Here is a 16,118-nt window from a genome sequence, read left to right on the forward strand (position 1 = left end):
TATTCTCGCAGCTGAGTAAATCACGGGGTGGTGGGGGGGGCAGCAGTAACATGGTGACTCGCACACTGCACTATGAACCTTGTGACCCCAGTGTCATTCCCGGCGATGGCTAAAATCAGTGAAGAGTGAAATCTGAACAGCAATGGGGAAGTAGGGTCAAACAACCTCCCCCCACTCCACCTCCTTGACTTAAAGAGTGTAGGGAGAAAATCATCTGGCGGAATCTAATTATCTAATTAAATTTAATAATTTAGCAAGCTGATGTTCAGAAAAGCTTAGTGTGGCTGTGATAAAACATGAAAGGGCAATGTCAAGAGATATCCATTAATGATTAAATGACCTAGTTGCCTGGTTTAAATGTGGCTCTAAAACATGCTGATGAACATTCCAAGATGTGGTCGCAATTGTGAATAATGTATATAATCGCAAACATGCACATTTAAAAAAGGAAACATACACAGAATTTTGTGGAAATTCCAATTGCGCCTACCTTTTTGAGTGTTCGTTTGCCAAAAAACTGAGTCGAAAAATGTAACCCAAGCAAAATTCACGAAACATGTAGAAACTTAACTCTGCTCTGCGTCTCCACGCATAAAGGAAGAGATTCATTCCATCACCCTATTGACTCTCCAGACCAACATTATCCAGCGGCACTCGTTTACACATGCAAAAATCTGAAGCGGTTTTGACCTTCTGGCTCTCGCCAGCAGAGTCAGGCCAGGAAAGTAAACAGGCTGGACTACGCATTTATTTTTATTTATACATGACCGGAATTTTGCGCTTCTACATGTTTTCACCAACGACGCTTCTAAACCGACATACAAACCGCAAAAAGGTCTGCATTGAAACATCCGAGCTTGCGATGGGAGCGTTGGCGCGGGGTTGACGGATCACCTCCGCCGGTATCTGCGAGCGGGCGCTCATCACCTGTCTCCGTCGCGTAGTCGGCTGAACTGCGTGAGGAAGAGGCACATGAGGGAGGGCCCCACGCGAGTGCTGGGGATGATGTCTTCGGCGATGAGGGCAGGCCACAGGTCGATGTTGAGAGGGGTGCCGTACAGCCTGACGAAAAGGAAAAGCCACATGGGGACAAGTCGAGTGACAATTTTTTTGTGGCAAGTCGCGCCGAGCTCTCGAACTGTAACGCTCAAAAGACCCTACTGCGTGTCAAAGCCGTCAAGAGCATTCAGAGGGGATTGTGTTCGGATAGTTTTGGCACGTGGGTTTGGCCCACAGAGGAAAGTGTAGTTATATTCGTAACCTATTAGGTTTCGTTTTTTTTTTACACTGTTTTGTTGATGTGATATTAAATTCGCCAGAGTTTCTTGATTTATTCAAGGGTATATTACGGTGCGAGTATTGATAGTGGACTTTTTAACAGCATTTCTGCAGTTTCTCAGTAAAAATGAATTCACACAACAAGAGGCGTAATACAATCTTTGCTATTAATATTTCCAATTCTGTCACCTGTTTAAATCCAGACTAATGAGTTATTTCATCTACACTGCACGCCTGATTAGAGTGAAACCTTTCTTGACTTTGACGGTATACTTGGTACATATACACACGCCGCATTTATTAAAGTTTACATTAATATTTACTTCGACCATATCATAAAAAAACATTTATCCCCTGTACAGCTGCAAAGGTAAAGGTGAAGCAACTCTTAATCGCTTGCTTACGCCAATACTGATGGAAGGGCCTTTAACAAACAAAGCTCTAGAGGGTATTTATATCCGAAATTTAAAACAAGTAAATATAAAAGTCAAATCACTTTAACGCTCCTAACCCTTTCCCGTTCGGAAATGTCTGAAAGTTGCAGGGTGGGTCCCGTTTACCTCTGAATCTCGGAATGCACAATCGGCCCAACGTTTATTTTCTTTACAGAGACATAGCACCATTGTTTTTAAACACATCGTACTCACCACAAAGAACTGTAGTGACACGACCGGACTCTATTATAGCTGCTGCCAAACTGTGCCACAAACCCTCCTGCATGGCCTTGTCGGAGCCTCGGTACAAGATAAAGTTATTAAATTTTAGTTATTCTTCCGATTCCATTCCGACGATGTACGTGTACATCATCAAAACGAAACCGGAAGAAAAACTGATGACGTACGCTTATGTCCTCGGAGCGGGAAATGGTTACAATTATTGATATCATCAACAAAGCCCCTACCTCCTCAATTTCTCTCGAACGTCTGGATTTTTTATTTCATTCCTGAGATCCTCGAAGTCGGCCGCCGCGGTGAGGTTGCAGAAGACGCGGAAGTCGTTGTAGGGCGGGATGGCGTGGTCCCGTCCGCGCTGGATGTTCATGGCGGCCAGGTCGAGCGCCACCGTGTGCGCCATGTGGAACAGCTTCTCCGTCAGCTCCAGGTTCAGCAGCTCGGCCGGCACCCGCATCTTGCCGGCGACGCCAAACAGGCCGCGGAGCAGCGGGTCGATGCCGCCCTCGTTCACCACGCGGTACGGCGAGAAGAACGCCTGGCGCAGCGACAGGTGGCCCTCGGGGATGGGCTGGAAGTTCTCGTTGAGGCGGTGCAGCACGGGGTTGATGAGCGTGTGGCCGAAGCGGAAGGCGGCCGTGGCAAACGAGTTGAAGATGCCGCCGTTGACGTTGGGGTCGTATCCCCGGTAGTCGCCCATTCTCTTCATGCCGACGTCCCCCAGGATCTTGGGCAGCCAGTGCGCGTAGGTGATGTGCTGCATCTGGGCACCCACGATCTTGCGCGCCTCGTGGTAGATGGTGTCGCCGTCCCAGTGCGGGTTGAGCCGCAGCAGCTCGGTGGCGATGCGGTTGTGCTCCCGGAGCCAGAGCGTGTGCAGCGCAGTGAGGGCCACCTGCTCGTTGGCGCGCTGGTCGCCCGCCAGGAAGCAAGGGATGGGGCTCTCGCGCTCGTCCCTCATGCACTCCGTGGGTGGCCCGGTGGCGAAAGGCAGCAGGGATTTTCCCGAGCGCTGGATGACGCCCTGCTTGAGCAAACCACGCTGGCTGGCCAGGTCGCGCACCTCCGCCGACTCGCGCTCCGTGCTGCCGTAAACATTCGACGCGTCGATGTACGACGTCAGTTGGTTGATCTGCTCGCGCGGGAACACAGAGTTCATGAGCAGCGATGTCATGCCGCTGCCGCACACGGGGCTCGAGCGGATAAAGAACATGCAGCGGGCGCCGCCGCCGCGGACGCGCGGGTCGTCCGGCGGCACGGCGATGGGGAAGCACGGCGGGTCGTCCGTGCACGCCTCGGAGCACGGCCGCCCGTCCGAGAAGCGCGCTTGGCTCAGCGCCGCCACCGTGAGGTCCATGTCGTGGTCCAGGAACTGGCCCCACTGCATCAGCAGGTGCGAGTAGCGGTCGTCGGGCGTCACCGTCTCGGTGCCCACCAGGGTGGTGGAGATGACGCGCGGGAGGGGCAGCTGGTGGCCGTTGTGCAGGGCCGCGCCGCCGAGGCCGCGGGGCGCGCTGAAGCCGTTCTCGTAGACGGGCTTGAGGAGGCGCTCGAACGCCGTGAGCGAGGCGCCCCACATGGGGTGCTGCAGGTTGTTGCAGGTGCCGTCCTGCGTGCGGTAGCGCCGGTGGAAGCAGATGTCGGAGCAGTTGGGCACGTGGCGGTGGGCCGTGCAGCCCGACAGGTTGGCGATGAGGTCGAGGTAGTAGGGAGAGACCAGGTTGTTGTAGTGGTAGTTGTAGGCTGCACAACGCGGAGAGTTCACAGTGAAAGATGTGGCTTTCGTCGTTGTTTCTTCCGCGGGGAGATGCTCATACGTTTAAAAGGTCAAAAGGGGTAAAGGTTAGAGCGCCTGGAATTGCTTGCTCAAGTCGCTTCTGCCATAAAACATAACACCTTGTTTTGTCCTTGCAAACCATGTACCGTGGCCGCAACAGGTAAAGGTGCAACCCTGGAAATGCCTGCTCACACCACTGATGGCCAATTAATGAAGCTGCCACGTGAATCAAACGTGGGCAGTTTGTTTAACACGTAGGCTTTTGAGACCAATATTTTTCATAATAAAGGTTTTTGGGTTAGATCGCACAAATGTGTCGTAACCCTCCACCACCCGACACAGCTAATTAGTAAGGGATTTGTCACGTAAACAAACCGCCACATAGTTACTACTTCAGCCCACCGGTGTGCTGGAGAGTAAATCCACAACATTTACAATTTGAGTAGTACGACGTTTCGCTGGTAATTACATCAACCAGCATCGTCGGGCGATTTGCCAGAATAGTGAAGCCATCCTCCTGCTTCCGGTCTTAAATAGTGCAGGACGACGTCATCACTGAACCCGTCAGGTGACGTTTACTACCACTTCAGCACATGGGCAGTAATACATTTGTACGTTTGTTCACGTGACGACATTATTCGTTGCCTTTGGTGGGTGGAGGAGATACTCTTTGTTTTTTTTCGGTAAAGTCACGCTTCAAATCTAGAATTAGGGTGGAGGAGAGTTTACGATACACATTTTACTTGAGTAACCCGAATCAAAAATCAATCATAACATTGGTCGTGAAATCCATACATGCTAAACGTTTAGGATTCTTACGATTCAATGTGAACGTCAACGGCTCAAACAGCCAAACTAAAGCATATTTTCTAAGATCCGAAGCGTGGCAGCGATTTAATGCCCCAGGTTATCCTGGACAACTCTCTCGTCATAGTGTGTCCTTGCAGAGTGCGCTTCGATAAATCCGAGTGCCAAGACGGCTTCTACTTCTGATCTTGGCTACATGCAGGAGCACACCTGTACTTGACAGCTGACAATCAATTTATAATGTCGCACTCATTACACACAAAGTGCTTGTCACAAATGAACCACAATACCTTGCTGATCTCGTCAGGGAGCAGAAACCATCACGTGAATTCCGATCATCCTCACAGCGGCTCTTAGCTGGCCATCAAACAAAGACTGGTCACCACATTGCGCGCGTTCAGATGCGCTTCTGCGTTCGTCTGGAATGCTCTTCCTCCCGATATTAGGAAGCCACAGGAATAATGCACTTTTAAATCATCTAGATTGAAAACCCATTTCTTTAGAACAGCTTTTGTATTTAGTTTGTTGTCCTTCCCCCGCACCTCCGATTGGTTGGCCTCGTATGGTGCGAAGGACGTTCAACATACATACAACTCCATAAAAGACACAACGAATGATGATGATGAGGCAACCGAAAGGAAGTGAGGCAGCCAAACAACCTTTCATTATGGCTTTTCTAGACCTACTCGTGTTCCAGGACACTTGTCCAGCCAATACGTTCACAGGCTCTGCCGAGAAGTAACAACTGCCGGCAGCCGCACTCTCTCAGCGTCCCTCTGCCCCCTCCACTCCTCTCCAGCACTAGCAATTACTGTAAGAAATTGCCTTAGAAATCCCACCTCACCTATTACATTGACCTTGCGTGTCCCCCCAATAGCACACGTAATGGATAAAACGCAAGGGCCGATCCAGTGCTAATGCACTCGCTTCCGCGCCCAAGATTCATCGCCGACAAGCAGGACCAGGCCTCTCCGGTGTTGCCCAGTGTGTCGCCGTGTCACCACGCAGCACACCCCTTGCGGGTTCTCAAGCAGCAGCAGCAGCAGCACGTTAATTGTGTGGACACTTGGCTCAACCCTTGCTGTGCCGTGTACGTGCCGAGCGTTGGGGGCCCCCCTATTCTCAATTGGGGGGGGGAGGAGGAGGTGCACAATGACGCGTTTGTGCCAGCGCTGAGGCTTTTGCTGGAAGTAGCCACGGTTGTTAAAACAAAACAAAAAACTCTCTGTGCAGCTTTCCTCTGTGCAGGGAAATGACTGGAGCACAAGGGGAATTTTTACTGCTGCACGTGAGGGAAAGTTTTCCGAGCAAGTTACGGGCGATCCCATGTAGTTACACAGATGAAAGCGCATATTTAAAATAAATTATGGATGATGTGTGTGTGTGTAATGGTTTGTGGGAGCGATAGTGTAGCGGTTAGCGCTATGCTGCGCTATGAACCTGGCGACCCGGGTTCGAATCCCGCTCACGGCCAACACCAGTGACGATTATCTGAACCGGTCCCGGGCCTCCCCTAGGTCGACTCAGCCTCAAATGAGTATCTGGTGCGGTGTGTAAACATCGCAACTAGGGAGACAAAGGCGGTCGGGCGTGGTGCTGGCCACCCACCCCCTTGTGTACCGTTCCGGCCTTCATAGGTGCTCGCTAACAGCACTTGCCCCTACAGTCTGTTACAGCCTATACGGGGGATCTTTGTCTTTATCTTTGTAATGGTTAGCGCACTGGACTTAAGATCTAGAGGTCCCGCGGTGCGACAATATGGAGGGGTAGAACCACAGTCAGTTGATCGTCAAGTTGCGTGGCGGTGGGTTAAAGTGTGGGTACTGCAACCTCTACCGAGATATCTGTACAGCATGGAAGAGTAGGCCAATACCCTGCCGTGGGCCTCTCTAGAGCTCCCTCTCGTGGAGGCCCTTCTGCCAACTGTGGCATGACCAAGAAATCACAGGACTGCACCTTCGCCTTTCCAATTATTTTTTTTTAATTGGTTGCAGTTTTGATAATGCTAAATGGATTTAACAAAATATGGCTTATATTTTTTTTTTAAATACACACACGCAAACTATAGTGAGTAAACACCTATTAAAAAAAAACTAATTTCTATTTATATAATTGTTTTATACAGGATTGGTAAGTCAGTGCTGCCCGTATTACAGTGACTTAGGTTTTGGTGAATTATGCAAAGGTGGCGCTATCGTATGCATGAGGCACTCGAATGCAGGCCAACTAGGCGCTCCGTATGAGGCAGTACAGCAAGTAGATTTATGATAGGCCTCCAAATTGGAGTGTTCTCTTGCTTGTGCGAGCGCTTTCTCTGGCTAGGCAATCACCTTTTATACGCAATAACAATCAAGGAATTGGCTGAACATAAGCAAACAAGTCTTGAGACCCAGCGAGGCTAAATAATTATTATTATCATCATCATCACAATGAGTATTATTACCCGATTGCCTTCTATCCGAAGAGCAGTTTAGAGGCATCCCACTGACCGGGATTGTCGAGTTGAACAGCGAGCAGCGTTCAAGGCCAACATATACCTGTGCCATTCATGTCCACCTTGAGGCCACCGCGGACGTGCTCCTGAATGATCTGCAGGGTCCTCTCGAAGATCTCTCCGGCGCGGGCCCGCTCCACCGTGAAAGGGTCCCGCGGGTAGCGGAACAAAGCCAGCAGGTCATTGGGAGTCCGAGGATTCCTGAGCGGCAGAGAGACGTGCCGCGCGGGAGACTTAACGAATCCAGTGGCCAAATAGACCCTGGCCACCTCCAACATTGATTTTAATTACGCTCGACTCCCGAAACCTTTTATTCGGCACAGCCTGGCTTTTCCTTGAATTGGATTTTTTGTACAGCTTTCTTTTCATTTTGCTTTAACCTTTGAATAGTTGGCATTTCTCATGCATGCTAAATGAAATTAAATCTCTAAAGGATTTTTTTTTCCTTTTGCCGGATGAGAAAAAAACATAAAACTTTTAACAATGCATATCTATACATTTATATGCATACTTTATTCTACTGTGCGATGCAAAAAATGTAATTTAATAGTGGTGGTTTCCTACACTTGAACGATTAAATGTCCCAAAGGCAAAATAATTCTTGCATTAAAAAAAATGTTTTTACTTCATTTGTCAAAAACAGCCACTGAACATGCACCGATAAACAAAATTTACAATGGCCTCCGTGCCCGCTTTCTGACTGGTGTATATGCCTATTGTGCATTAACAGGATGTATTTCTCGCACAAACATTTTAAAAGAGCAATACAAATACACGCGAGTCAGACGTAGAGATGCAACTCCGTTTCTCAATACTGTGTGCAAAAAGAAAAACCAACGCGAAACAAACGGGATAAGATGCTGTGCTCACCTGTCAAAGAGCTCTCGGCGGGTGGAATTGATGGCACTATCAACGCTAAAAATGGCTTCTTGTATGGATGATTCGACGAAGGAGTCTCCCGTGCGATTCCCCTCAGGGACTAAGTAGGAAAACAGCACAAATATTTATCATTGTAAAACGGTCAAGCAGCCTTTGCTTTAAACTAGCCTGAGAACGAGAGGAAAACAACAAAACGACAGGCATGTAGGTACGCAGAACTCACTTGCCCTGCCCCGCAAGACACAAACCTACATAACCTAATGTTTTATGGAAATAAAAATGCTGCATTGTTTACGTAATTACATGTTTTATGATTGCTGCAACATGTCACACATATATGTAGCTGTCACACGTTTAAGACTCAAGCAAAATCTATGCCATATATGCTGAACAGGTGGAAAAGTGCTGCACCCCGATTGTGTGGACCACTTGAGGGGATATCAGCTGTAACTCTGCGATATCCAATTATGTGGGCCATTCTCAATAAAGAGGTTCTCTGCTCTGTGAGGGATCCGAATCAATACTTCATCTCATTACACGATGTTGACAGCACAATCGGTACAAAGTTGGGATAAGATGACCAAGCATTTCTTCGTCGCAACAGTAAACGGCTGAGACTTCTCCATTACAGCAAATTCTATAAATGTTTCATGAATAAAATAAGAACCCAGGCGATCGGTATTGCTGATCCGCAGCACTGTGCTTTGCCCCAGAGATCCGCAAGCTTTACCCTTCAGAGGCATGGACTGCAGGCTTAATTACACATGCCACAGCGCTGTATATCACACACAATGCTTTAATTCCACGTCTGGTTACAAGCGGAGACCTTTTGGTCGCCCACCAGACACCGTAAACGTGTGATCTTTATCTGTATCAGCAGAGGACAGGGAGAGAATTAAGGACAGCTGAGAGAAAAAAAACAGTGCCTAGCCACCAAAGCACCACATGCAGCACGTCGGATAGCGTTAGCGAAGCTCGACTGCATGCCCATTCAAAGAGCCATTACTCTCCGGGAAAAACAAAAAAAAAACACACAGGAATATGCGCCACGTTCATTAAAGCTGTACCAAACCGACTTTAAAAAAAAAACTTCTTCTTAAATGTGGCTACGTGGTTTTACGTGTGAAAGTACATTTATTTATGGCATGCTTGGCAAACCTCAATACAATCCTTCACGTTGACAATTCAATAATGGCTGCTTCAGTTCTTTCTTTAAAAAATTAAAGGCAGCTACTGTAACAGCAACCCCAAGACACCTGCAGGCAAAACTCATCATTCTGGCCCTACACACATATATATATTTCCCTCATATATCATTCATACACACGCATTTTTCAATTAATGTACGTATCCTGTTTCGGTGTGCTGTTTATAATTTGTGAATCCGCATTTATACATTCGTCGCTGCTTCGAGAACTCGATTCAGCTCAGTTTTTTGTTAAATGGAGAAAAATGCTTAATATGGCAATGCTGATTTTACCACAAGGACAAAATGCCAAAAATATCACAATTAAGCAATAGGTGTTTCCGCCTTTGTTCATACACACGGGGGGGGGGGGGGGGGTGAGAGGTCGAGCAGAATGCATGATAGACAAATGCATATCACATTACACATTCTATTTATCGTTTGAAATCTCTACAAAGCTTAACGTTGACTGTGTTGTAACCCCCCTCCCCTCCCCCCAAGAGTTTGTGCACGTCCTCCCCCTTTAAACAAGGTCATGTGACAGCGTCGTGTGGGGTCATGCTCTCCCATGGGAAAAGGAGAGAATAGCAGGGTTAGCTGCCACGGGCGGGACTAGGTGGCTCAGTTGCAAAGCGAGTAGGGTTGACTCAGACCACCATCCATCCCTCTGGGAATCTATAAAACGAGTACCACTTTGTAGAAAATTTTACCGTGGTTGCCCTATGGATTGCCTCTTCCCCGCTGTAGGAATACGGACGTTCCAACGCCGGCTCAGGACTATAATGAATAAGACACGAGCGGTGCAAAAGTGCTCACTTGGAGCACGAAAACCGCCTTCGACTTCCGATTGGAAATGGGATGGGAGGTGGGCAGGAGACGGGCGGTGGGGGGGGTGCCCAGCGTCACCGTGTACGCTGAGCAGCATGTTGGTGGAGGCGTGGCCGATGCTGTTGCGCGCGATGCACTCGTAGCGGCCCTGGTCGGCGGGTCCCACGTCCCGGATGGTTAGGAAGCCCTCGGACGTCAGGTGGAACTTCCCGCTCTCCGTCAGCTGCACCCCGTCCTGGGCCACGGGGGAGGTTTTGGATCAGAGCAACGTTGCGGCAGTTACCGATCTTTAGAACCGCTTTTTGCGTTGTGTTTTGTTTGTCCTTCCTACCGCACCTCCGATTAGCACGGTTGGCTACTTGAGGTGCAAAAGAAGTTCAACATACATACATACGTCACTGTAAAAAAAAAAAAAACCCTGCTTTGTACACGACCGCACGACAGAGGAGATGTTGTACAGCTGTGTGCGCAGGCCAGCAAGAAGAGCAGTCGTTGCTCAGTGGGGAAGGTACAGGCGCAGCCCTGAAATGTTTTGCTCATGACACTGCCGGCTGAAGGGTCTTCAATAAAGGAAGCCCTGGCCACTCTCGAGGGTATTTCCACCTTCTCGTTCATATTTCGCCAGGTAGCAGGACCCACACTTAACCCCACCACACGCGATCTGCCGATAAACACCGTGGTGGTGTACCCCATTTTGTATTGCTGGGGGTGGACGGGGTCAGGGAGATTGAAGAAACTTGCCCCGTCGTTTCAACTGACACGCACGGAACCGGCGGCGACCGCTGGATTGCAAGCCCACTGTGCTGACCATGACGCCACCGTGGTGGCGCGTAAAACGGCGACAGACGCCCCAATCCGTTAATCCGTTATCGCATCCGTCTTGCAACGAAACCAACGGCGGGGGTTAATATCTCCGAACGGAAAGTGCCGACGGTTGCGGGTGACGACGATTTTACTTTGCTCCACGTGATGATCGGCGTGGGCTCCCCCTGGGCGCTGCACAGGATCTGCACGTCTCTGCCGGCCACCGAGGCCACGTCCGTGGGGGAGGTGGTGAACACCGGGGTGACTGCAACACACGCGAGCATTCACGGCGAGCGGCTTTGCTACGACGAGCACGCATGCCGGCGTCGATTCCGTCAACGAAATGGGTGACGAGAAATACGATAAACCGAGTGCATTTATTCTGTTTTAGCAAACGGCGACTGAGTGGAGTGAACATTTTTTATGATCATCATCAAAGCGTGACGATGAATACCGCTGCCCACCGAAGACAAAACGCACGACAGACTACAAGCTGCAGTGCTTCACGTGTTTATTAGCACGGTTGGCTACGTACTGTGCGAAAGAAGTTAAACATACATATAACATACGTACATCGAGTGAAGTGAAGAAAACAAAACGTGTTAATTGGTTATGGAGGTAAGTAAAATTTTTTTACTGTACCACACTCATGGATTGGCCGCCCTGATCATAATAGCTGTGAAGGGAAATTTCAAACCTCTCACACCAATATTGAAGAACTACGACTGAACTCGAAATGAAGCCACTTTAGTCGATGAGACAAAAAAATACCCGAAATAAACAATGTTGACGGAATTAACATTGGCATACATGCGAGTGGGTATGTTGTTAAGCCCCCTTGGTAAGACCGAGGCCTGCCCTGACCGCTACACCTCCACACCTCGATGTTACCCCCCCCCACCCCACCCCCCAGAGGAGCTGGCTGTCAAGGAAGACCCGAAAACAAACCGCTGTGGTGTGGTGCGCGTGTGGCGTACATGGTAATGCGCTTCGGACAGGATGATATCGCATGGTTAATATTCAGATTTTCAGACGGAGATTTTTTGTGTTCCCAGCGCTCCATCCAACTCAAGTCAAAGGAGGCAAATGATGATGAATATGCACCTCAGAGGCACACCAAGTGATAAGAGGAGAAGACTTAATGCATGTGTAGTGACATTGAATGAGGCACTGTAGCGCGTGGCGCGGAGAGACAATGGGATTGGAGGTAGCAGCCGGCTCTATCAGTTGGACCCGTGGGCCAAGCCCGGAGCCTTCTGGGGGATCCAGAAGGGGGCGTGGCCGAGGGCGGAGCCTGGCCATGGTGGGGAGAATAAAAGGCGAGCTCCGACTCCCAGTCGGGGCTGCTGCCATCGGGAATGTAACTCGTCGTGCTGCTGTCGTCGTGGTCTTCGCCTCTTCAAGCTGTGGGTCTGGAAGCATGTTGGCTGTCCAACCCGGTACGGAGTTATCCCCTATGGCTGTGAGAGCCGGAATGAACAAGAGGGGTAACGCCTCCTACTCGTGTCTCTGAATTAGTACACGACACATGTTATGCATGCCAAATTCGTATGTTTTTCTTATTTGCAAAGTAAAAAGATAATTATGCACGGTTACAATTTTCCACACGTATAAAAAAAACATCTGCTGGCCTTTGTCAAGACATTGCTGGACAAAAGCCTCCCCAAGAGGCGAAGTCATGGGTGGTTGTACGACCATGCGTCACCATTCTGGTCCCGTACAGGTTAGTGAAAATGGGTAGCCCAGGACCTGTTCATCAGATACCACTCACTACCGATGTTAGCCATGGCCGTGAATCGGACTTAGGTCACTTGGTTCACAATCAGTGTGCTAACCAATGCGCCAATGCTCTTCCCCCATTGCCACATGTATAAACAATGAATATTATTTAAACAAGACTGTATGAAAAAAAAGACAGACATGACAGATAGACATAAAATACCCACACGTGGTGTATACATTGAATAAGGTCCCAATTCTAAAGCCAAATTGAATAGAGCCTCATGACACTGCTACCTATTGTAGATAGGTTTTCACGATTGTGCTGTGAAGCTCTCCAGCATGTTTCCGGGGTTGTCGGGCACGATGTCCGACATTTCGCTCCTTTGAGCCGGGAGTGATTTCAGTTTCTTGAAAAAGCTTGCAACACGTGGAGTGAAACGTCGGACACGTTGCAGTCCACCGCATCAGCACGACCAGAAAACGCATCTGAAAGCCAGCCTCATATTTCATGTGAAAAACGTATACGTGGTATATACACACAATTCATAAAATCCATATCTAATACTATAAACTATACTTTTTTATTTTACCAGGTAAGGCCCATTGAGCTGTATAGCACTTTTTCACAAGTGACCTGGCCACAAATGATAGTGCAACGAAGCGGTTTATCATGTGGAAATGTATCGCAGCCAAATACTCTAAAAGCATGTTTCAAAATTTGGAGGGAAAAACCGGAGGACCCGGATAAAAATCCACGCGACAACGGGGAGGACACGTAAACTCTAAATATACAGGAGTCAGGGCCGGGATCGAACTCAACGACCTCCCGGCTACCAGGCGAGGTAGTTAACATCTCACCACCAAATCGAATAACGCATTATGGCCACAAACCAGCGAAAGATGTCAAGCCACAGACGAAGGATCGCTACCATGGCCAGCAGGCAGAGCACAACCTCAGTGGGTGTGTCGGGGGGGGGGGGGGGGCATGGGGTGTGTTTGTAGGGGGGGGGGGGGTTGTGTCAGCCACACGAGGCCCCACCTCTCTGCTGCACGGTGAGCTGCACAGCGTGGCGCTTCACGCCCACCACGTTCACCGCCTGGCACTCGTACTGGCCCTGGTCGTGCAGCCCGACGCGTGAGATGCGCAGGGAGCCGGACGCCAGCACCGCGTGGCGCCGGTCGTTGGGCAGAGGCCCCCCTGTGAAGATGAGCGGCGCGTCACGTTCGTTCGGCCGACACAAGCTAGCGTCCACCTCGGTGGTTGCCTTTCGCTTACCCCCCCCCCCCCCGGTTACAAAGGTTAAAAAGGGGGCAGCCCTCCTCGGATTGCTCGCGCGCGCCTCTGCTGGCGGAAGGGCCTCCACTAATCGTGAGAATATTTATTCATACTGGAGGAATCACAGATGCCCCGTGGGGGCGGCTCAGAATGTTCCAACGACAATTAATAGAATAGGAGTGCATAGTATAGGAAAGATAAACAAATCATTTCAAGCAAATATACAAATACAACTAAACTATGTTTTATCTTACCAGGCGAAGCCCAATGAGGTATTAACCTATTTTTCAGAAGCGATCAGGCCAAAAATGATAGGTCAACAAAGTGTATGCTTACATGGAAATGTATATAGCAGCCAAATACTCTACCTGCATGTTCATTCTAAATGTGCAGGGAAAAACCCAGAGGACCCGGAGAAAAATCCACGCGACCACGGGGAGAACATGCAAGCTACAAATTATACAAGCGTCAGAGTCGGGGTCGAACTCACGACCGCCTGTATACCAGGCGAGGTGGTCAACATCGCGCCCGCTGTGAGGCCTCCTCCGAGTGAGCGGTGTGGATGGGCACCTGCTCGGGTCCATGCCAGGACGGGCCGAGGCCTTCCCTCGGCCTCGCAGTGGAAGTCCACGGTGTGCCCCTCCACCACCTGCTGGTTCTGAGGAGTCACGGTGAACTCGGGGGCAGCTGCAGATAGCAATCGCAATCATTATCATTATTGTCATCATCGTCATTATCAATCATTATCATCATAGATTGAAAACTCACTTCTTTATATGTTTAGTTCGTTTGTTCTTTCCCTGCCGCACCTCCGAGTAACACAGTATGGAGCGAAAGAAGTTCAACGTACATACATCATTATTAACCATTATTATGACCATATTCATAACGTGCCACACACAAGTGGAACAGAATCCCTGAATCGCCCACGGAAATAAGATGCGCAAATTGTATGGAGCATTATGCATGGGTGTACATGTAGACTTAGAATTACAAAACGTTTGCAAGGCAACCAATAACATTGCTTACGCTGCTATGTGTAATACAATGAACACGTATGACAACTCGTGTATAACAAACTGAACTCTATTCCGTCTCTCATATTCATGAAAGTAAGTTTAAGTCCATCAGCCGATTGGCTTTAAAGAACGATCTAATCAAGCAGAACTTGTTTAAAAACTCTGGACTGGTTTTGACCTTCGGTTCTAATAAGCAGAGTGAGGCTTGCTAAACAAATACTGCTGAAATATAAGATGTCATTGGCAAGAGCGGTCTTGCAATACTTTTGCAGAATAATGACGTTGTCACATACCTGTGATAACGTAAATATTGTCAGGACCAGAAAATGTATGTATACTGGAGGAATCCAATGAGCAATAAAGCTCTTTTTGACATCTGTCCAGTAGAAAAGGTTTTCAAAAGGTGACATTCGCCCTTCATGAACATTCTCCATGGAGAGAAGCTGCGTGGTTAAACACGTAGGCTTTTGCAACCAATAACATCCAAAATAGAGGTGTTTCGGGTGAGATTGAATATATATAAATGCGTCATTAAACCCACTACAGCCAATTAGTAAGGTCTGTCATGTAAACAAAATATCGCAATTGCTTACAAGTTCAGCACACCGGTGTGCTGGAGAGTAAACCCACAACATTCGCAATTCCAGTACGACGTCTCGCTGGTGATTACAACCAGCATCATCAGGCCACAGCAAGAAAGAAGACGCGCGATTCGCGCGCGGACCGCAAGCCCGCGGTTCGCCGTGCCCCTCGTTACCCTGCACGATGATGAAAGCCGTGGACTGAATGGCGTCCTGGTTGTTGTCGGCGTGGCACGTGTACTGCCCGCCGTCGGCCTCTGCCACGCTCTCGATGAACAGCCCCCCCGAGGGCGTGATGGCGAAGCGCGGGTCAGAGGGCAGCAGGCCGCCGTCCCCGCGCGTCCACGTGATGCGAGGCTGCGGGTGCCCCGTCGCGCTGCACTCCAGCGTCACGCTCTCACCGACCAGCACCTCCGTGTTTTGGGGCTGGATGACGAAGCTGGGTCGCGCTGCGCCCACACAAGACACGACCCTCGTTTCGTATTGGGCGCCGCGGTCTGGCGAGATGTGAAATGCCTCGCCGGGTACGCAGGAGGACGTGGGTTCGATCCGAACCCTGACACCTGCTGTATATTTGGAGTTTGCATGTTTCTCTCCCTGTGGTCGTGTGGATTGTTATCCGGGTTCTCCGGTTATTCCCTCCACATTTAGAATCAATGTGCGCGTTCAGAGTATTTGGCCGCACTCAATTTCCACGTGATAAGCCACTTTGTTGAGCTGTAATTTTTGGCCTGGTCGCTTCTAATAAAGAGCAATACAGGCTCAGTGAGCCTTACCTGGTAATATACAAAGACGT

The 16,118-nt window shown here is 49.3% G+C and overlaps 1 protein-coding gene across 2 annotated transcripts in view; it reads right to left on the reverse strand.

Moving 5' to 3' along the window:
- LOC116941631 (peroxidasin homolog) overlaps window positions 1-16,118 on the reverse strand; it is a 64,886-nt gene that overhangs the window by 11,305 nt on the left and 37,463 nt on the right. For both annotated transcript variants that reach the window (XM_032952898.2, XM_032952897.2), the window contains 9 exons: window positions 15,499-15,771; window positions 14,293-14,409; window positions 13,486-13,644; window positions 10,877-10,989; window positions 9,999-10,155; window positions 7,898-8,006; window positions 7,071-7,228; window positions 2,180-3,692; window positions 928-1,062 (listed from right to left, as the gene is read on the reverse strand). In XM_032952898.2, the coding sequence (XP_032808789.1) occupies window positions 928-1,062; window positions 2,180-3,692; window positions 7,071-7,228; window positions 7,898-8,006; window positions 9,999-10,155; window positions 10,877-10,989; window positions 13,486-13,644; window positions 14,293-14,409; window positions 15,499-15,771 (2,734 nt within the window). The remainder of the gene's footprint in view (window positions 1-927; window positions 1,063-2,179; window positions 3,693-7,070; window positions 7,229-7,897; window positions 8,007-9,998; window positions 10,156-10,876; window positions 10,990-13,485; window positions 13,645-14,292; window positions 14,410-15,498; window positions 15,772-16,118) is intronic.

Source organism: Petromyzon marinus, chromosome 12, assembly GCF_048934315.1.
Source record: "Petromyzon marinus isolate PM22_M1 ecotype Great Lakes invasive population chromosome 12, UKy_Petmar_22M1.pri1.0, whole genome shotgun sequence".
Taxonomy (NCBI): Eukaryota; Metazoa; Chordata; class Hyperoartia; order Petromyzontiformes; family Petromyzontidae; genus Petromyzon; species Petromyzon marinus.